The 20,184-nt window shown below is 52.8% G+C and overlaps 2 protein-coding genes across 8 annotated transcripts; one reads left to right on the top strand and one right to left on the bottom strand.

The window, feature by feature from the left end:
• Positions 1–1,376: 1,376 nt before the first annotated feature.
• CUNH19orf54 (chromosome unknown C19orf54 homolog) lies at positions 1,377–7,406 on the bottom strand. Of its 6 annotated transcripts, XM_036346869.1 has the most exons (7): positions 7,142–7,377; positions 6,386–6,947; positions 4,863–4,931; positions 4,233–4,357; positions 3,774–3,903; positions 3,614–3,684; positions 1,413–2,814 (listed from the first exon to the last, which is right to left on the bottom strand). In XM_036346869.1, the coding sequence occupies exons 2-7, from the start codon at positions 6,685–6,687 to the stop codon at positions 2,492–2,494; spliced, it is 1,020 nt and encodes a 339-aa protein (XP_036202762.1). In that variant the 5' UTR covers positions 6,688–6,947; positions 7,142–7,377; the 3' UTR covers positions 1,413–2,491. The 6 variants fall into 6 exon arrangements, with proteins under 6 accessions (XP_036202767.1, XP_036202762.1, XP_036202764.1 ...); XM_036346871.1 differs by lacking the exons at positions 6,386–6,947; positions 7,142–7,377 and adding an exon at positions 6,287–6,341; XM_036346870.1 differs by lacking the exons at positions 6,386–6,947; positions 7,142–7,377 and adding an exon at positions 5,382–5,871.
• On the top strand, positions 3,215–19,658 carry SNRPA (small nuclear ribonucleoprotein polypeptide A). 2 transcript variants are annotated; one of them, XM_036346875.1, is made up of 7 exons: positions 3,215–3,323; positions 8,242–8,336; positions 10,005–10,177; positions 14,219–14,398; positions 16,200–16,373; positions 17,067–17,155; positions 19,283–19,658. In XM_036346875.1, the coding sequence occupies exons 1-7, from the start codon at positions 3,295–3,297 to the stop codon at positions 19,440–19,442; spliced, it is 900 nt and encodes a 299-aa protein (XP_036202768.1). In that variant the 5' UTR covers positions 3,215–3,294; the 3' UTR covers positions 19,443–19,658. The 2 variants fall into 2 exon arrangements, with proteins under 2 accessions (XP_036202768.1, XP_036202769.1); XM_036346876.1 differs by lacking the exon at positions 3,215–3,323 and adding an exon at positions 7,661–7,800 and having other exon boundaries at positions 19,283–19,442.
• Positions 19,659–20,184: the final 526 nt, after the last annotated feature.

Below are 20,184 nucleotides of genomic sequence, written 5' to 3'. Positions count from 1 at the left end.
GATTTTTTTTTTTAAATCTGGAGAGTGTGGGCTCAAAGCTCAGGACAGCGATCACTGTGGTCTGGGGTAGATGTAGGTTTGGAGGTTCCTGAGCTGCTCCTCTTGTGCCTCACTCTGCTGGATAAGGCAGGATAACTGTGGTGACCAAGACAGTGCCGAGCCCTCCCAGGACAGTTTACCAGACAGAGTGCCAGTCCCTGCTGTGAGGGCTGCGAAGGGGAAGTGCAGGTGGAGGGATTAGGGCTGGGATGGAGGATTCCCCACTTCTGGTTAGAAACACTACACTACAGAAACAAAAAGCACTATACTTATACTATATAGTCTCTCTAAAGTCCCTTTGTACTGATGACACAGCAGTGATTAACACAGATCTGTTCCTCCCCTTTCGGAGGGGAGGCAACAGGTATTCATGAAACTAATCTCTATCTACTTATCTATTTATATCTTCGTAAGTACTAACTGCCTGATTTGAATCCTGACCCTGTCATTTGCCAAGCTATGTGACCTTAAGCCAGTGACTGCACTCCTCCGAGCCTTAGTCTCTCCATCTGTAAAATGGGGAGGACCTAGTGCCTTCCTTATAGGACTGGAGGATTTAATGAGTTAACATAGGTAAAGGGGTTGGCACATTTAACTGCTCTTAGAAAAATTTCTTCTTTTTTTTTTAAGGAGAACAGAGGTGGGGAGGGGTTTAGCCCTGATTGAGGGAACCTTCCTTGAGGAAGTGATAATGAGCCAAGATGGTGTAGGGGTTCAGACCAAGTCACCCCAAGATGTGCCTCTGTGGTATGTGGGTTGTTGTGAGGTAACCAAGACACCACAAGCTCAATGAAACCTCTGCCCCACCCACCCTTTACTACCTAGAAGAATTTGAATTCAAGATCTTGCCCATAAAGACTGAGATAACCTTTTCTGACCTATCTATAGGGCAGGGTAAACTAATTGCTGAACATCTGCTCTTATCATCCTGCAATGACCTTACTCCCTCTGAAGCCCCATGATTATCCTTAGCTCAGAATGACATATATACCTCATTTTCCCTGTCTTGTCTTAAGGTAAAAACATTCAAGCCTGTAAAGAATTTGTGTGAGTTTATTTGAGCCAACCTGTAGACAATTGCTGGGAAGCAGAATTTCAACAGATTGGGATAATGCTCCAGGGAATAGCGGTTTTTCATCTATTTTTATGCATTGCAGTCAAAGGAGGGGACGTAGGTGGGTTACATGAAATCCATTGGTGATAGACTAGAGAGGCAGGAGAAAGCAAAGCAGGGAAACCTCTGGGATTGGATAAAAAGTAAAATGATAGACACCTACTTAGGTGGGTACAGGATAGTTAACAGTCAACATGATAATAACAATAACAATGAAGAAATGTATGGTCTCCTGTCCTGGCACCCAGGGCATTTGGTTGTGGCCTGAGGGGTCTGGAAAAAAGGGAAGTTACAAGTTACCCTGACATTTCAAGGATATGTTATCATAGATGCAAAAAGACAGATAGGCTGTTAAAGTAAAAGTTGACCTTGTCAGTGAAGATACCTGCCTAGGACATAGCTACCCACCATAATTGCTCTTAGTTAAAGTTTAATTTCAGGCCATCCTTGTGGTTACTTTAGGTCTCTTGAGTTTGCAAGACTGCCATGCAGGCCTTCCTAGAGTTTGTCAGGTTAGCATGTGGCCCCTTTTGTTCACACTTGGTATCTCTCATGTATGTGGGGTTGCCATGTGTATGTATTAAATTTGGTTACTTTCTTGTTAACCTGTCTCATGTAACCTCATTAGAAGAGATGAAGGAACCTTGAGGGGAAAGTATCTTCCTCTCCCACACTGGGAAGTTGAGTTCTGGTCAGCAGAGGGCTGCAGTGGGGTTGCACCAGGGACCTGAGAGGTCAGTGTGGCTGGTGGCAGGAAGTATGAGGAAGAACAGCCTGGGATAAGGAGAGGTGAGCTGGGGCTGGGATTTTAATTCCTATTATGTGAGGAACAAGAAGCTGCTAGAAGTTTCTCTGGAGAACTAGTTTGCTTTTTGGGGGCTCCCTCAGCCCTGACCCCACGTGAAGATTCTGGGTGGCAGCAGGGAGCCCAGTGAAGCTCTTGCAGCTGTCCAGAGAGATGTCGATGGTTCAAAAGAGGGTGACCACCCATGTGAAACGAATGGATGCAACATTCAGGTGGGGTGGACAGGACACAGGGTCTGAGCTACTGTCAGTCTCTCTCCTGGAAGAAGGAACTTGTCTGTCCTGCTTCTGGCTCTAACCCCAGCCCACACAGTAGGTGCTCAATACTGAGGGGATGGGCTTGGGATGGAGGAGCTGGGAGGATGCCCAGGCTTAAGAATGGAATGGTGGGGGGGACACCTGCAAAAAGGACCTCTGGCTGAAGGTCCTCAAGAGATCCTGCCCAAACCCTGGGGTGGTTGCACAAAGGGAAAAGCTGGGGTCTGGGCCCTATCACCCCCAGTTTAGGGCAGCAGCAGGCTAGGGGCTGGAGTCCTATGGTCTGAGGAGCAGGGCCTGGCCACAGAGGCCAGCTCGTACCCCACCAGCAGGAACCACATACACCCGGCCATCAGCGGCCCTAGAGGGTGAGAAGTCCGTCAGCTGTAGGTTGCTATCCTGGACTTGGTCATAGTCCCACAGCTGGTAGTGCCAACTCTTGCCCTGCTTGGAAAGAAGGTAGACTGCTCCCAGGGAGCCTTCCTCTGGCAGGGATGGTAGTTGGTGGGGCATGCTGGGCACTGGGTGAAACAGGCCTGGCAGCTCAGGGTCTTCAGCATAGCCGGGGCTTGGCACACCCTGAACACCCAACAGGACCCCTGCAAGGAGAGGGGGAGGCTGTCAGGGGGGTGCTGAACCTTGATGAGCTGGGGCTCACTGTGTTTTCCTCCACAGCCTTCCAGGAAAGGTGCTGCCTAGTCCCCAACACTACAGAGAAGTCAGGGGGGCCATCGGGCACACAGCTGGGCTGGGACTTGGAGCCAGTGTGTCTGGCTCCAGAGCTTCAGGCATTTTAAGTCCTGCCTCCTACAGCCTGTCAGCACTCGGAGGTGGAGAGGAGACATTAAACAGAGCAAACATTGTCACCCAGTCGTCTCCCGCTGTCCAGGTGGGAGACGCTGGGAGTGGAGCTCTCAGGCCAGAGCCAGGAGGGGGCTGAGCAGAGACTTGATCCAGGCCACCTGATGGACACAAATCCATCCTTTTTTCCAGGCCGGTGGAATGAGGACAATGCTAGTCACAGCTAATGCCTACTGAGATGTGCAACGTGCCAGGCACCACCGTTCTAAGGGTTTCCCATGCTCTGCCAACGAGGCAGCCCTATGAGGTGGGTACCACTGTTACTTCAATTTCTAGATTGGCACATGGAAGCCCAGAGCCAGAGCTGGAAGTGGCAGGACTGGGACTGGGGTCCAGAATGTTTGATCCAAAAGTCTGCGCACTGAGCTTGTTTTTAGGAACCCCAGTTGGCAGACACCGAGGTACCTGCTGCCTGCCAGGTCCTGTCTTGAAGAGCACTGGGAGGTGCCAGTGCCAGGGTGAGAATGTGAGGGGGGGTCATGGGGGAGCTGGGGAGATCCAGGGTGAGAGTACAGGGACACAGGAGAGGGGACCCACCTGTGCTCACTGCCCAGTGGGCCTTGTAGCCCTTCCTCCGACATGGTTCATGGTTGAAGTCTTCATCGTAGCTGATGCTGGGGTTAAGGCCAAAGCTGTGATGTGGCCCCAGGGCCCACACTTCTCCACCCCGACCTGTTCCCTTCCTGTCCTGGGATACGGGATGAGCAAGGGATGTCCAGAGACAAGGTGCTGCAGCACACGGCCTCTGTTGGGACCACCCAGGCCCCCACGGAGCAGCTCAACTTGGCAGCCCAGTGCCTCCTCAGCCAGCCTGCCCATGTTGGCCACTGCAGGGACAGAGCACACACAGAACAAGGGATCACTGTGTGCTTCTCACCATGTCAAGGGTTCCCTGGGGATCGATGCCTCTAATCCTTACTGTGACCATGAAAAGCATAGAGAGGGTAAGGGTCCAGGGCCACACAGTAGGAAGAGGCAGAGTTGGGCTGGGAACCCAGACAGCCTTGCTCCAGAGTCTACCTTGTAACACGGTGGGGGGAAGGGCCTGAAGAATGGAAGAAGGGCCTCCCACACACCTGGCAGTGTCTCACCCAGCCTCTCCAGTCCGTTCCTGGTGAAGAAGGCCAGACTTGTGACCCTTCTGCACCCAACTCACCAGAGAACATCTCTCCCTGGGCCGTGTAGCCTCTCTCCACGGCCATCTGCACGAGTCTCTCCAAGGGAATGCCGCTGGGGGGTACCAAGACAGTGCCTGCCATCCACAGGGCCACCAGCCCACACCTAGAAGAGACAGACCCAGCCCCTCAATCCCTAAGTCAGGTCTTTACTGGCCCCCCTCTGCCCTGGAAGCTGGAGTGTGGGGAACAGGATGGCTGCCTGGGGGAGTTTCCCTCCCCTCTCCACGGCCAGGTAGGAAGACCTGATACTCTTTCATGGCAGAGAGGCTGAGCAAGTACTGAAGATGAGGGGAAGGGAGGGTGGGGGGAGATGTCACCTGGGTTTCCAGGATGAGTAGTTGCCAAAGTAGAGTTAGAAATAATGGACCAGGTGCATTTATTCACTCACTTGTTCACTGGTTCCAACTCTGTTTACTGTGCATGTGCCCAGGACCCTGCCCTGGAAAGTTCCCCCTCTCCTTCCCCTCCCCTCATTCTCCCTGGGCTGTCGGGATGAAATGAACCCACTCTTCCCACCCTCCCGGGTCAATCCTCGTTAAGCGCAGCAAAGGCAGAGGCTTGGGACACACGGCTGGCAAGGGGTTGAGGTTCCAGATGAAGGTACATACTGAGGGCCTTCTTGGATGAGGGAGGGCAGGTCTGCACAGAAGAGGATCCACTGCAAGTCACTTCTGAAACTGAATCAGAGCAAGCGCAGGTCACCCGGGAGCCAGCTCCTAGTCCCCTGAGGTCTGGCTGCAGGAAGTGAAGGGGAGGAACAGAGGCCCAGCAGTCCCGAGGCCGAGCACGGCTCCTGGCTACCCCTGGCTGGGTCCCTGACCTCCTTCGCCCCTGACAGGGCACTTTCCCTGCCCAGTCTGTTTCTTCATCGGCTCAGTGGGAATGACCCTCCCAACTACTGCTCCTGTTCCTTCTCTTAGTTACTGAAGGGCAAAGAGCAGGTGTGCACACGTTTTGCAACTAGGAGCCAGTGATTTATTGGAGAAAATTTCTCGAGGCGTGTCTCTATACCCAAACTTGGTGACTTTTCCCTCCTCAAACCTGTTTCTCAGGCTGTTAAATAAGGTAAGAATTCCTTAAATCAGCCTGGGCTAAAACAGGTAGCATGCTCCAGGCCCGGAGATCACCTGGATAACGAGCCCTTGCAGGTGTACCAGCCCCACCCTCTGGGAGGTCAGAGTGGTGGTGATGCCCATCAATTCTTCACCCTCCACAGGAGGGCGGGAGATGCAGGTGCTTGATTGCTATTTTAAGGCCAGTGAAAGGGCAAGGCTGGGTGGTGGGAGTGCCCTGATGGCAGGGACACGCAGCTCCGCGGTTAAAGTCTGGCGCCCCGGGCCAGCATGCCTACTGGGCTCTTCCCCGCTGGGCACTGCGGCTGCCTTCACTGCTATGAGCATCAGTTGCTCCATCTGGAAAATGGGATAATAGTTCCTGCCTCCTGGACTTGCTGGGAGGATTAAATACGTATTTAAAAACACAATGCTGGGCATTTGCTAGGCACGTAATGACGGGTGTTTTCATCTGCATCGAACCTGTCTCACTATGGTGGGGCATTTAGGGCAGATGGTCAACTTGCCCAGAACGCTGGGCTCTTAATGAATCTGGACCCGTCACTTCTCCCTCTTCCCTCAGCCGCCCGGTGAGGCCCCGCCGCCCGGCCCTCCCCCCGCTCAGTCCCGGCGTCCCGCCGCCTCCCGCCGAGCTCCGTCTCTCCACCTCCCCCGGCGCGAAGCCCTCCGGCTCCCAGGACCACCGGACAGTCCGTCCTCCGCCCGCACGGCCCTCCGTGCCGGCCCCGCCGCCGGTGAAGCCCCACACCCTCATGTCCGACGGGGCCCCGCGCAAGCTGCCCGCCCCGCACCCCGACGGCGCCGCCCGGGGCCCTCCCGCAGCCCCGACGCCCGGCCTGGCGGGCACTCCCCCGGCGCCCTCGTCAGTCCCCGGCCGCCCGGCGTCCACCTCGTGGAGGGAGGGTCCGCACGGACTGTGCCGTGAGGGCAGCTCCTCCTTCGCGGCTGAGGGCACCCACCAGGCGGGCTGTTTGACCCGAGGACAGGGGAACCCCCGGGAGAGAGGGAGCCATCGGGGGGCAGGTGTTGGGTGAGAGCGGCGCGTGGGGCGGGCCTACCGGTCCTTGCGCAGCTTCAGGAGCCGCCTCACGTCCTCTCTGCCCGCGGGGGCCGGGCCGGCGCGCTCCCAGGCCTCCGTCAGAAGCCGGCTCTTCTCCAGGCCGAAGACGTGCGGGGGCGCGGCTCCCGGGGCGGGGGGCGGCGGCGGCGGCGGCGGCGGGGGCGCGGGCGCCTGGAGACTCGAGGCAGAGGGTGGGAAGGCGAAGTCGGGGGGACGTGGGGGCAGGGGCGGAGGTGGGGTGACGGGGGCCGGGGATGAAGGAGGGGCTGGGGACTCCCGCGGGGAAGAGCACGAAGTCATTTCGGAGGCCGTGGCATGGGCTGGGAGGATGGGGGAGAGAATGACCCTTCAAAACGGGCCGGGCTCGGGGACGGGGAGGTTGACGGCTTTCGGACGGAGGCCCGGCAGCGGGAGGCTGCGCAATGCGGTGGAGAGAACCGGCGCTAAATCTGGGACCATGGGAGCGAGGATTGGGACTGACTCCAATCCGGAGCTCTGGGGTAACAGGGCGCGTCCTTTGATTCGGAACCAGATCTGTGGAATGCAGTTGGGTTGCGGGGCTGAAAGAGGGAGATGTAGTAGTTAATTTATTACTCGTTGCTAGGTTTGGAAACGTGGGTCCGTTTTGGGATGTGAAGACCTGGGGCGAGGCACCTAAAGGGTGGGATTTAGAGGCCCAAGGCTAAAGGCCAGGTAAGAATTTAGGCTCAGTCCCCCCTCATCCCAGGCCCGAGTTTGGAACCTTGGAGCTGACCTTTGAGTCAGAGGTCAAGAGGTCAGAAGGACACCAGGCAGGAAAAATGGCCTAGTTGTGGAGAAGGTCTTGGAGTCAGAACACAACAGGAAAAGCCTGTGGTGGGATAGGGAAGGCTCAGAGCTCGGAGGCCGTCGGGAGCCGCGATCCCGGTGGGATCGGGAATGGAGTCAAAGTACAGCGAACTTCCCTTCCCCAAAATGGCGGCCGCCGCCCACAGCCTTTCCCGTCGGACGTGTAGGTCTTGCGTGGGTCCCCGCCCCTTTAGCGACCACGTGACAGAGCGCAGGCCCGCAGGGGAGAGGTGGGGCTTCCAGAGGACGCCTCCGAAGAGACCGCCGCGCGAGCCGCGACCCTATTGGCCAGAAACGCACTCTTCACTGATTGGCCTGAAGGCTTGCGGGGAATGGCGGAGTTTTTCTCCTGAGGCGGGAACCTCAAGTGCCCTTTTGATTGGCAAATTTTGGGTCGAGATTGTCGAGATCTGTCCCGAGATTTTATTGGCAAAGTCGGGCGAGACTTACTCTGATTGGTCAAGCTACCAAATTTCCGCGCGGGGATTGGCTTGCAGCACGATAAAGGCGGAGCCAGGAAAGAAAGCTTCGCGCTGGGCATTCAGAAGCGCAGAAGCAGCCACTAGCGGACCTGTAGCGCCATTGGTAAGTAAAGGCGGGCGCAGGCGGCCTCTGCGGGCGGGCGGAGCGCTTGGTGTCCGTTTCTTCCCTTACCTCGTGTGGAGAAACTATTTTCCTGCTGCGCGTGGCCAAGGCACCACAAAATCGCCCCTCCTTTAACCGGCGCTTACATCCGGGTTCTTTTTCTTGGGCCGCCCTGTGAGCGCGTGGGCCAATGGGAATCACCGCTTAGTACGCTCAGTCTATTAAGTCGCGCGGAGCATCCTGGGACTCGGAGTAAACCTCGACATTTCCCCTCGTGGTGCCCTGCATTCGCTTTGTTTTCCAAACTGTGCTCTTGGCTTCCCTCCTCCCCGGCTCACCTGACATCTTCCTGGAAGGAAAATCCCGGGAGCCTGTTAAGCCCACCTCGGTCAAAGGATTTTGAGAGACCCGGGGTTGAGGTTACCTTTTTCCTTCTTTCAGCCCTACCGCGGCACCTCCCTCCATGGCAGTTCCCGAGACCCGACCCAACCATACTATTTATATAAACAACCTCAATGAGAAGATCAAGAAGGATGGTGAGTTCTCGAAGGAGACCAGACTTCAGGCTGTCTCGCACGGGCCGGCCCCTCTTTCATCCCCAGCATCTACTTCTGCAGCCATCTCTTTCAGGCGAAATACGAGTTAACTCCTCCGTCTTTGCACATGCTGCTTCCTCTTGCTTTAACACTCCCCTAGCTCATCTTCCCTTCTGTCCATTAACCTGGTCACTGTTGCTCATCCTTAAAGGACCCCTCCCCCAGGAGGCCTTCCCCATCTTCTTTCCCCTCAGATGCCAGATTTCCATAGGCCTTGCCTCCTCCCACATCCCAAGCCCTGATGGTTCTGGGCTGTTAGGGCGCTGTCTCTCCACTGCCCTGTGAGCTACATGAGAGCAAGAACTGGGGCTGGTTTAGTCAGTGTCCTGTTTTCAATGAACAGCCCACAATGACAATGTTTCATTTCAAAATGAAATGAATAATGATGTATAACACTCTATACCAGGTGCTGATACACGTCCTAATTATATTTAATTTTCACAACTCTACAGGAAGTAGTTATTGTTCCCATTTCTCAGATTAGGAAACTGAGACTCAGGGGTGATGTGACTTGCCCAGGGTCACACAGTAAAGAAAAATAGTTGATGTCACCACTGTGGAATTCTGCTTAAGAACTTGATTCTTTTCTTTTGTAATCTTCGAGGACATGTTCATTGATTTGAGAGAGAGAAACACCGATGTAAGAGTGAAACATCAATTAGTTGCCTTCCATATGTGCCCTGATCTGAATCGAACCTCTTACCTTTTGGTGTAATGGATGATGCTCCAACCAACTGAGCCATACCAACCAGGGCACACCCGATTATTATTATTTTTTAAAAATATGTTTTTATTGATTTCAGAGAGGAAGAGAGAAACATCAATGATGAGAGAGGACAATTGATCGGTCCCTCCTACACACACCCTACCGGGGATCCAGCTCGCAACCCAGACATGTGCCCTTCCTTCACTGGAATCGAACCTGGGACGCTTCAGTCAGCAGGCCGAAGCTCTGCCCACTGAGCCAAACCAGCTAGGGCTTAAGTATATTTTTATTGATTTCAGAGAGGAAGGGAGAGGAAAGAGAGAGTCATTGATCAGTTGCCTCCTGCACACCCCCTGTTGGGGATCGAGCCTGCAACCCAGGCATGTACCCTTGACCAAAATCGAACCTGGGACCCTTCAGTCCGCAGGTTGACGCTCTATCCACTGAGTCAAACTGGCCAGGGCCAAACCCAATTCTTGACATCAGACATACCTTTTCATTTTCTTCAAGTTATCACCTTTATTGAACCTCTTAAATATTTTCTATATTTAAGAACTGGGCAAAATCACAATAGCTTCTTTGCATTGATGTTTCGGGGATTAAATTAGTTAAGCCTCCATACAGTGCTTTTTTTAAAAAAAATTATATTGATTTCAGAGAAGAAGGGAAAGGGAGAGAGAGAGAAAAACATCAATGATGAGAGAGAGTCATTGATCGACTGCCTCCTGCACGCCCCCTACTGCTGACTTTTGCGGGATTGCTGACTCATGGTATTCTGGGCATTCTTTGTTGGCTGATGTTTCCCTTCTGGGCTGCACTTTCCACTGAAAACAGGAGCTTACGACCCAGGCATGGTACCAAGGCCTCTAGTCACCCATGGATCTTTCTTCCCCCCACTGTAGAGCTGAAGAAGTCCCTGTATGCTATCTTCTCCCAGTTTGGCCAGATCCTGGATATCCTGGTGTCACGGAGCCTGAAGATGAGGGGCCAAGCCTTTGTCATCTTTAAGGAGGTCAGCAGCGCCACCAACGCCCTGCGCTCCATGCAGGGCTTCCCCTTCTACGACAAGCCCATGGTGAGCACTGTGGGTATGGAGGGTATGTGCGCACTTGTGTGTGAGGTGCTAGAGGAGACTGGATGGGCCTGGATCTCCTGGCACCTGTATTCCAGTCCTTTAAGGACAGGAGTTTCTCTTGCTGTTCTCACGTTTACTGTTCACTGGACTAGGGTTTGGGTCACACAATACCTAAGGGAACCCTGCCCTCTCGGACTCACAGTGCTGTGAGAGAGACAAGTTTGTCAACAGATGGTGACAACTCAGGAGTCGGCTGTAATGGGGGTTGTGTGCAGAGCTAGACAAGCTTAGGAGAGGCACCTCAACCAGGCTGGGGGTTCAGGGAAGGCCTTCTTGATGAGGTGAGACTTGAAGAAGTGTTAGCTGGGGGGGTAGAGGGAAAAAGAATGTTAGGCAGAGGGACCATGAGGACTAAGGCCCAGAGATAACCAAGAGCATATGTATTTGAGGAAGTGAGTCAAGTTCATTTGGCTGGAGTGAAGGCAGGAGGTGTGGGGAGGACATAGCCTGCAGAGCATGACCAAAGTTTGTCCTGAAATTGGAAGTGACTCCTGGGGTGCTGCAGAGCCATGGAAAGGTTTAGGCCGGGAGGTGGCTGTGGCTCTTGGATAGAGTGGCTTGGAGGAGAGAATTCAGGGTCCGGTGTGAAGGAGAGGCTGGGTCAGACTCCCAGGCAGGCTGGGATGAGAGAAAGGTGGCTGGATTGCAGATGTTCACAAGATCAAGTGAATGACCAAGGAGGCTGCAGTCTGGGAGGTAAGGAGTGGCATGAGCTGCACTGTCTGCCAGATTGCTGGCAGACATCTTTGGTCGTTGGTTCATTGGGCCATTTTCCTTGTTCCTTAATAGATTTTTCAGTTTGACTTGGTTAGAATGTGCCTCCCTGAGCCATTTTCCTTGGGGAGGGGACAGCATGTGTCAGTGCCTGCAGGTCCCAGGCAGGTGACCTCAGTGGGGGAGGAGGGTCATGTGGGAGAGTGTCGGCTGGGGCAGCAGAGAAGCCTGGGTATCGAGCCCGAAGCCCAAGCATATGCCCTGACCGGGAATTGAACCATGACCTCCTAGTTCAGTGATGGTGAACCTTTTGAGCTCGGTGTGTCAGCATTTTGAAAAACCCTAGCTTAACTCTGGTGCCGTGTCACATATAGAAATTTTTTGATATTTGCCACCATAGTAAAACAAAGACTTATATTTTTGATATTTATTTTATACTAGAGGCCTGGTGCACAAAAATTTGTGCACTGGGGGGGGGGGGGTCCCCCTCAGCCTGGCCTGTGCCCTCTCTCAGTCTGAGACCCCTTGGGAGATAACGGCCTGCTGGCTTAGGCCTACTCCTGGGTGGCAGAGGGCAGGCCCAATCCTTAGGTACAGCCCCTGGTTGGGCTCAGAGCAGGGCCGATTGGGGAGTTGGGGCGCCACCCCCTGTCATGCAGAGAGCAGGGCGGATTGGGAGGTTGCGATGCCACCCTCAGTCATGCTCAGGGTAGGGCTGATTGGGGGGTTGGGGCACCGCCCCCTGTCACACTCAAGGCAGAGCCGATGGGGAGGTTGTGGCGCCAACCCCTGTCACGCACAGAGCAGGGCCAATCAGGGGGTTGGGACGCTGCCCCCTGTCACGCACAGAGCAGGGCCGATCAGGGGGTTGGGGAGCTCCCCCCTGTCACGCACAAAGCAGGGCCAATCTGGGGGTTGAGGTGCTGCCCCCTGTCACACACAGAGCAGGGCCCATCAGGGGGGTTGGGGCTCCTTACCCTGTCACACACGGAGCAGGGTCGATCAGGGGGTTGGGGCGCTGCCCCCTGTCATGCACAGAGCAGGGCCCATCGGGGTTGGGGAGCTTCCCCCTGTCACGCACAGAGCAGGGCCCATCAGGGGGTTGAGGAGCTCCGCCCTGTCACTCAGAGAGTAGGGCCGACAGGGGGTGGGGCCACAACCTCCCTATCCACCCTGCTCTGTTCGTGACAGGGGAAGGCGCCCCAACCTTCTGATCAGCCCTGCTCTGTGCCTGATACGGGGGAGCTCCCCAACCTCTGATCGCCTTGCGGCTCTGTGTGTGACAGGGTGCGGCGCCCCAACCCCCTGATCGGCCCTGCTCTGTGTGTGACAGGGTGCAGCACCCCAACCCCCCCCCCCCCCCACGGGCCCTGCTCTGTGTGTGATGGGGTAGAGCCATAACCTCCCCATCGGCCCTGCCCTGAGTGTGAGGGTGGCGGTGCCCCAACCCCCTGATCGGCCCTGCTCTGTGGGTGATAGAGGGCGGCGTCACAACCCCCCCCCCCCCCCCCGCCCCACGGGCCCTGCTCTATGTGTGGGGAGTTGGGGCACCACCCCCTGTCACACACAGAGCAGGGCGGATCAGGGGGTTGGGGCGCCGCCCTCTATCACCCACAGAGCAAGGCCGATCAGGGGGTTGGGACGCCGCCACTGTCACACTCAGGGTAGGGCCGATGGGGAGGTTATGGCTCTACCCCATCACACATAGAGCAGGGCCCGTGGGAGGGGGGGGCGTTGTGGCGCCGCCCTCTATCACCCACAGAGCAGGGCCGATCAGGGGGTTGGGGCACCGCCACCCTCACACTCAGGGTAGGGCCGATGGGGAGGTTATGGCTCTACCCCATCACACATAGAGCAGGGCCCGTGGGGCGGGGGGGGGGGGGGGGGGTTGTGACGCCGCCCTCTATCACCCACAGAGCAGGGCCGATCAGGGGGTTGGGGCACCGCCACCCTCACACTCAGGGCAGAGCCGATGGGGAGGTTATGGCTCTACCCCATCACACACAGAGCAGGGCCCGTGGGGGGGGGGGGTGGTTGGGGTGCTGCACGCTGTCACACACAGAGCAGGGCCGATCAGGGGGTTGGGGCGCCGCACCCTGTCACACACAGAGCCGCAAGGCGATCAGAGGTTGGGGAGCTCCCCCGTATCAGGCACAGAGCAGGGCTGATCAGAAGGTTGGGGCGCCTTCCCCTGTCACGAACAGAGCAGGGTGGATAGGGAGGTTGTGGCCCCACCCCCTGTCACACACAGAGCCGCAGGGCGATCAGGGGGTTTGGGCGCTGCCCCGTCACGCTGATCCCGGTGCTGGGAGGCATATTACCCTTTTACTATATAGGATAGAGGCCTGGTGCATGGGTGGGGCTGGCTGAAGGGTGTCCTGGATCAGGGTGGGGGTCCCCACTGGGGTGCCTGGCCAGCCTGGGTGAGGGGATGATGGCTGTTTGCAGCTGGTCACACACCATTCAGGGTGGGGGTCCCCACTGGGGTACTTGGCCAGTCTGGGTGAGGGGATGATGGCTGTTTGTAGCTGGTCACACACCCTTCAGGGTCGGGGTCTGCACTGGGGTGCCTGGCCAGTCTGGGTGAGGGGCTGAGGGCTGTTTTCAGGCTGGCGGGTGACGGAAGCTCCCAACCGCTCCTTTTTTTTTTTTTTAATTCTGGGCCAGCTTTAGCTCTGAGGCTCCAGCTCTTAGGCCTCTGCTGCTGAAAGTAGGTATCTGCTTTGTTTCGGTTCTATAATCGCAACAATGTATAACTCCAGCTCTGACTCCAACTCTGAAAGCTGGTTTCTGGGGTTTTTTTTAGCTTCTATATTTGTTAAAATGTTTCCAACTGCAGGCTCAGAGGCCTGCAAGGCAGGCGGGGAACGTTGGTTTCCTCCGTCACTGAAGCAAGCAAGCCTCATGTCAGTTTCAAGCTGCCTGGCTGCCGGCCGCCATCTTGGCTCACAGTTAATTTGCATATCTCGCTGATTAGCCAATGGGAAGGGTAGCGGTCGTACGCCAATTACCATGTTTCTCTTTTATTAGATAGGATATTTAAATGCCATTTAACATAGAAAAATCAACCAAAAAAATGAGTTCGCATGTCATAGGTTCGCCATCACTGTCCTAGTTCATAGGTCAAAGCTCAACCACTGAGCCATGCCGGCTGGGCCCAGTAATTTCTTTAATGTTATTTACTCAGGTCCTGGTACGGTCTACTTTTGCACCCATACAATTGACTCCAAAGTCCACTCTCTTAACCCTTTGGCTCTCTGTTGGCAGCGTATCCAGTATGCCAAGACCGACTCGGATATCATTGCCAAGATGAAGGGCACATTCGTGGAGCGTGACCGTAAGCGGGAGAAGAGGAAGCCCAAGAGCCAGGAGACGCCAGCTGCAAAGAAGGCTGTGCAGGGCGGGGCAGCCGCCCCTGTAGTGGGGGCCGTCCCAGGGCCTGTCCCGGTAAGCTAGGACCCCTTCATCACCATGCCTTTCTCTGCTATGAAGCCTGACTTGGGGAGGAGTAGGGGAGGGGTCTCCACGTGGGGGTTCAGACACCACCCCCTTCCATTTCCTTATGTAGGTTGCGTGCCTGTCTCTAGATGATGGTGTTTCCACTTCAGAAATACTGTCGCTGCTTGCCAGATTCTTCCCTAGCATCTTTCTTGCTTTGTGTCCCAGGCTCTTGGTTTCTCTCTCCTTGACCTTGATGTTCTCTGTAGTAAATCTAGAGGAAGTTACTAAGCAACAGTTGGGATTATTTAATAAGTGGGTTTAATGTAGCAAGGTTGCCAGGTGTAAAGTCAATGTGGAAAAAATAAGTTTTATTTCTATATGCTAGCCACACACAAGTAGACTTCAAACCAAAAAATAGCTCTTAGGGGTCAATCCAACAAAAGGTGTGCGCACACACTACACTACAGAACACTGCTGAGAAAAATTGGAGATGGTTTCAGTAGATAGCTGGAGAAGCTCCCTGCTTTGAAGATGTCACTTCTTCCCAGATTAATCTAAAAGTCAACAATTCCAATCAGGACCCCAATAGGAATTTTTGGGGACACTGACAGCCTGTTTCTCAAGGTCTGTGGGAAGGCAAAGCAAAGTAGGCGAGAAGAATAAAGCTGGGGAGCCTGCTGCAGTGGTCAAGATGGTGTGGTATTGGAAGACGGACCAGGGGGGCAGAGCAGAGGGCAGACACAGATCCACACATGTGGTTACTCAACATATGAAGCTAATGCTGCAGTCCAGTGGGGAAGGGATTTTTTTCCCCTAGTAAATGATGCTGGGCCAATTGGATATCTGTAAGGGAAAAAATTACTCTACCGCAACTAGATATAAGTTAATTTGAGACGAATCATATACCCGAACGTGACAGCTAAAACAAAGGTTTTGGAAGAAAACAGGAAAACGCCTTCATGACCTTGGTGAGGCATGAAAATTAGAAGCATCCTGTTTTCTAAACAGGATACAGAAGCACATAGTATGAAAGAAAAAGATGGATGAATTGCATCCACTGTAGTAGGTCTCCAAGTCTCCACGTGAGCTTTCCTGGTGCTTCGCGCTGTATTTGTCCTGTGTGCACTGATGGAATCAGGAATGGTGTTTGGGTTACTGTCCAGCTTCCCCACTTACCTGTCCCCTCTTCTGTGTCCAGCTTTCTGTCCATCTTTCAATGTCAAGGTGTGATTCCTGCTCCCGCAGCCCTGCCCCCTCAGTGCATGTGTTGTGTCATCTGCTGTCTGCTTTCTTCCCCTCGCTGCCACCCTTCTCGCTTTCTGTATCTGCCTTGACCATCTCTGCCTTCCATTGTTTCTTTTTTCTCTGTAGGACTCTGGATCTATTTCTTTGTTTTTTTCTTTAAAGTTTATTCTTGGACGTGAAAGTATAGTGTTCTCATTATAGTGTTTATTTCCACTTCTTTTAGGTAACTATTGTTAATACTTTGAATTTTTTCCTGCTTATTTTTTCCATGCGTATATCTATAGACAAAGTTAGGTTGCACTGACTTTTTTTTTTAATGTTAAAAAAATTTCTTTTAACTTTCTTATTTGACATCCCCATTGACGCTGGGTCTGCTTTGCTCCGTTTGTTTCTCTTGGTATCCTTTGCCTTTTTTACCTCTTCCTAAGTCTGGGCTTTTCTCCCTGCGTCTTACACCTGGATTTCCTCTAACAACCTTTCCTCCACTGCTCTTCCTAATGACACTGAAAGCAAGTTTCTTCCCCGTCAGCCACCCACTCAGTCCAGCCCTCCCTCTCCACAGGGCATGCCGCCGATGACTCAGGCACCCCGCATCATGCACCACATGCCAGGCCAGCCTCCGTACATGCCACCCCCTGGCATGATTCCACCTCCAGGCCTCGCACCTGGCCAGATACCACCAGGGGCCATGCCCCCACAGCAGCTTATGCCAGGGCAGATGCCACCAGCTCAGCCTGTAAGTGTCTAGTTCTCCTGGGGTCTCATATAAATAGAACGTGGGAATCGAAGGGGCACTGTTATGTGTGGGTGGTCTGGGTAAGCCTCCCTGAGGAGGTGCTAGGTTCTGGAGCAGCAAGGGATTGGCATATTTGTTGGAGGAGCTTTGGAAGGTCCGGGTGAGGCTGGGGCAGTGACCAGCACCTGGATTCATGCTCAGTGATTCACGCTCAGTGATCTGATGACAAGCACCTGCTCTGGATATAGCAGTGCTTTCTTGTGGCTCACAGTCTAGAGCAGTGGTTCTCAACCTGTGGGTCGCGACCCCTTTGGGGGTCGAACGATTCTTTCACAGGGGTCGCCTAAGACCATTGGAAAACATATATAATTACATATTGTTTTTGTGACTAATCACTATGCTTTAATTATGTTCAATTTGTAACAGTGAAAATACATCCTGCGTATCAGATATTTACGTGACGATTCATAACAGTAGCAAAATTACAGTTGTGAAGTAGCAATGAAAATAATTTTATGGTTGGGGGTCACCACAACATGGGGAACTGTATTAAAGGGTCGCGGCATTAGGAAGGTTGAGAACCACTAGTCTAGAGGGTGCAAAGCAGAGAAAGGATTCAAGCAGGGTAGGGGTGGAGAGCAGAAGTCAGCAGACCCCCCATTAGACTCACGGGCTCCCGTCTCTTTCCTGCAGCTTTCAGAAAACCCACCAAATCACATCTTGTTCCTCACCAACCTGCCAGAGGAGACCAATGAGCTCATGCTGTCCATGCTTTTCAACCAGTAAGTGGGGCCTGTGGTTGGGCAGGGGCCAGAGGGTGATGGCCAGAAAGTGGCACCATGGGGACAGGCCTCAGAATTTTGCTAGCGGAGTCCTGTGTCTGCTTAGGCTTTGTAGGACTGGACATGGAAAAAGAGGAGGCTGAGGTCAGGCCCACAGCCCATGGGGTGTGGTGATGGTGAGGCTTAGGGTTAGCTGTGGCCAGAGTGTGTGTGCTGTCCTCCATCTTCGTGGGGGTGGAGAGGCTCTGTGCCTCAGCTTTCTAGTCTGTAGGATTCAAGGTACATGTGAAAAAGACCTCATTGAACACTGGCCAGACTTGCAAAAATCAGTATGCCAGCAAGTGTAGGAGGTGGGGAGGTTTGAACCTCGTGCCTTCTGATGGCATGTAGACTCTGACCATTGTGCAGGGTAATCGTTCACTGGTTAGTGAAGTTAAGGGGTGTGTCTTCATCCAAAATGTGTTTATTGGAGTGGTTCCCCTCTCATCTTGATTTAGATGCTTTTATTTATTTATTTCTATTTTTTTTTAATTAAATCTTTATTGTTCAGAATATTACATTTGTTCCTCCTATTTATTTCTATTATTTAAACAAATGTTTTTTATTGAATTTTAGAGAGGGGGGAAGGGAAAGGGAGAGAGAAATATTGATGTGAGAGTGGAATAACAATCAGCTGCCTCCTGCACAACCCCCAGTGGGGATCCAGTCTGAAACCTGGGCGTGTGCCCTGACCTGGAATTGAACCAGCAACCTTTCAGTGCACGGGGAGATGCCTAAGCAATTGAACCACACTGGCCAGGGCTGATTTAGGTGCTTCTAGTGCTGCGCTCTTTTGGAGAAGCCTCCTCTGTCAGCCTTGCTTTTCCTCCTATATGTTGACAGCACAGTGGAACAGCCAGCACACAAAACTACTGTCTGGCTAAAGACAGTGGTGCTTGTACAGCATCTTGGCATTCACATCCATAAAATAAGAACTGGGCTCTGCACCAGGCACTTCTGGTGTTTACGCATCTCTTCTGGAGAGGGATGGAGGAGATATTTAACAAAAGCCATGTTATGGGGAGGTTGTCACTGCCAGAAAGGCCTTCAAGAAATTTTGTTTAATCCTTACCTAAGGATATTTTTTCCATTAATTTTTTTTTTTTTTTTTTTTAAGAAAGCGTAAAGGGTAGAGGAGATGGGGGAGAGAGAGAAACACTAATGGGAGAGACACATTGATTAGTTGATTATTTTTATTGATTTCAGAGAGAAAGGGAGAGAGAAAAAGAAACATCAATGATGAGAGAGAATCATTGATCGGTTGCCTCCTGCACACCCCCTACTGGGGATTGAGCCCAAAACCCAGACATGTGCCCTTAACTGGAATCAAACCCAGGACCCTTCAGCCCTCAGGCCGACGCTCTATCCACAGAGCCAAACCAGCTAGGGCAAGAAATTCTTAACATGAGTCCCAAGGAGTATAGATGGTACATTCCTCACAGGGGTCATGGTGGGGAATTAGCCTGCGCAAAAGGAGAAGTCAAAGGTGATGCTCACCATGGTGTCTGTGTAGCATTAGAAGGAACAGAGTGCTGCAGGCATGGTTCTTTAAAATAGTGCTGAGGGGAGATTTTGAGAAACTGGATAAAACAAGCAATGCCACATGTTTACCATGTCCACAGAACAAAACATATTTTATAAGAATACTGATGGGTAAAAGGATACCCAGTCAACATGAGGATGGTTGCCTAATGGGGAAGGAAGTAGGGAATGAGAAGAGGGAAATGAAAGAAACAGCAGATCCTAAAGGTCAGGGGAGTGGTTATTTCTGGAGCGAAGATAGGTTGGTTATGAGAGGAAGAAGTAATGGGGAGGCCCGTGTTTGGTGGCTTGATCTAGGATATGGTTGTGTAGGAGTTTATGTTAAAATTTCTCATTAAATGATATGTTCATAATGTGTGCACTTATTTATATTAGGGTTTTTCAACTTCGCATTATATACATTTAGGGATGGGTAATTCTTTGTTATTGTGGCCATCCTCTGTATTGTAGGATGTTTAGCAACATCCTGGCCTCTGCCCACCAGATGGCAAAATGTTAAGGGGAAGTGCTGACTCTAGATCCCTGAGATCTATTCTCTTCTCTCAGGTTCCCTGGCTTCAAGGAGGTTCGGCTGGTCCCAGGGCGGCACGACATCGCCTTTGTGGAGTTTGACAATGAGGTTCAGGCAGGGGCTGCTCGTGATGCCCTACAGGGCTTTAAGATCACCCAGAACAACGCCATGAAGATCTCCTTTGCCAAGAAGTAGCGTCTTTTCCCTATGCTTGCCCTTGTCCCCGTTTGGGGGCCTTCCCTCTTCCCCTTGGCTCGGCCCCCTGAAGGTAAGTCCCCCTCGGGGGCCTTCTTGGAGCCACGTGTGTGAGTGAGTGGTCACACAGCATTGTACCCAGAGTCTGTCCCCAGACATTGCACCTGGCGCTGTTAGGCTGGAATTAAAGTGTTTTTTATGTTTGATTTTCTACAACAATTTGTTGTTTTTATTTTCTTGTCCTCTATGGTTCCCTTTTCTGTATATCAGAGTAGCCTGAATTTTTGGACCTCGTCTGCACCTTTGGGAAAGCAGAGTATGTAATAATACTGTCTGAGATGGCATCACCTTTACTGCCTTGGCAGATTTTTATTTTGCCTCAGCATTCAGTGCAGGAAATTGAAATCCAGGCTGCCATGTACAGTTGGACAGGTTCTGTACTGCACAAGGATGTCACCTTTAATGGCACACCATTCACTTTGTAGAACATTAATTTTCTAACATGATAGAGCGTTCAGGAAGACTTTTTTCTTTTTTTAAATATATTTTATTGATTTTTTACAGAAAGGAAGGGAGAGGGATAGAGAGTTAGAAACATCCATGAGAGAGAAACATTGATCAGCTGCCTCCTGCACACCCCCTACTGGGGATGTGCCCACAACCAAGGTACATGCCCTTGACCGGAATCAAACCTAGGACTCTTCAGACCACAGGCCAATGCTCTAGCCACTGAGCCAAACTG

The sequence above is a fragment of the Myotis myotis genome, unplaced genomic scaffold, assembly GCF_014108235.1.
Source record: "Myotis myotis isolate mMyoMyo1 unplaced genomic scaffold, mMyoMyo1.p scaffold_m19_p_19, whole genome shotgun sequence".
Taxonomy (NCBI): domain Eukaryota; kingdom Metazoa; phylum Chordata; class Mammalia; order Chiroptera; family Vespertilionidae; genus Myotis; species Myotis myotis.
The sequence above is the reverse complement of the archived record's forward strand: the minus strand, read 5'-3'. Positions and strand labels throughout refer to the sequence as shown.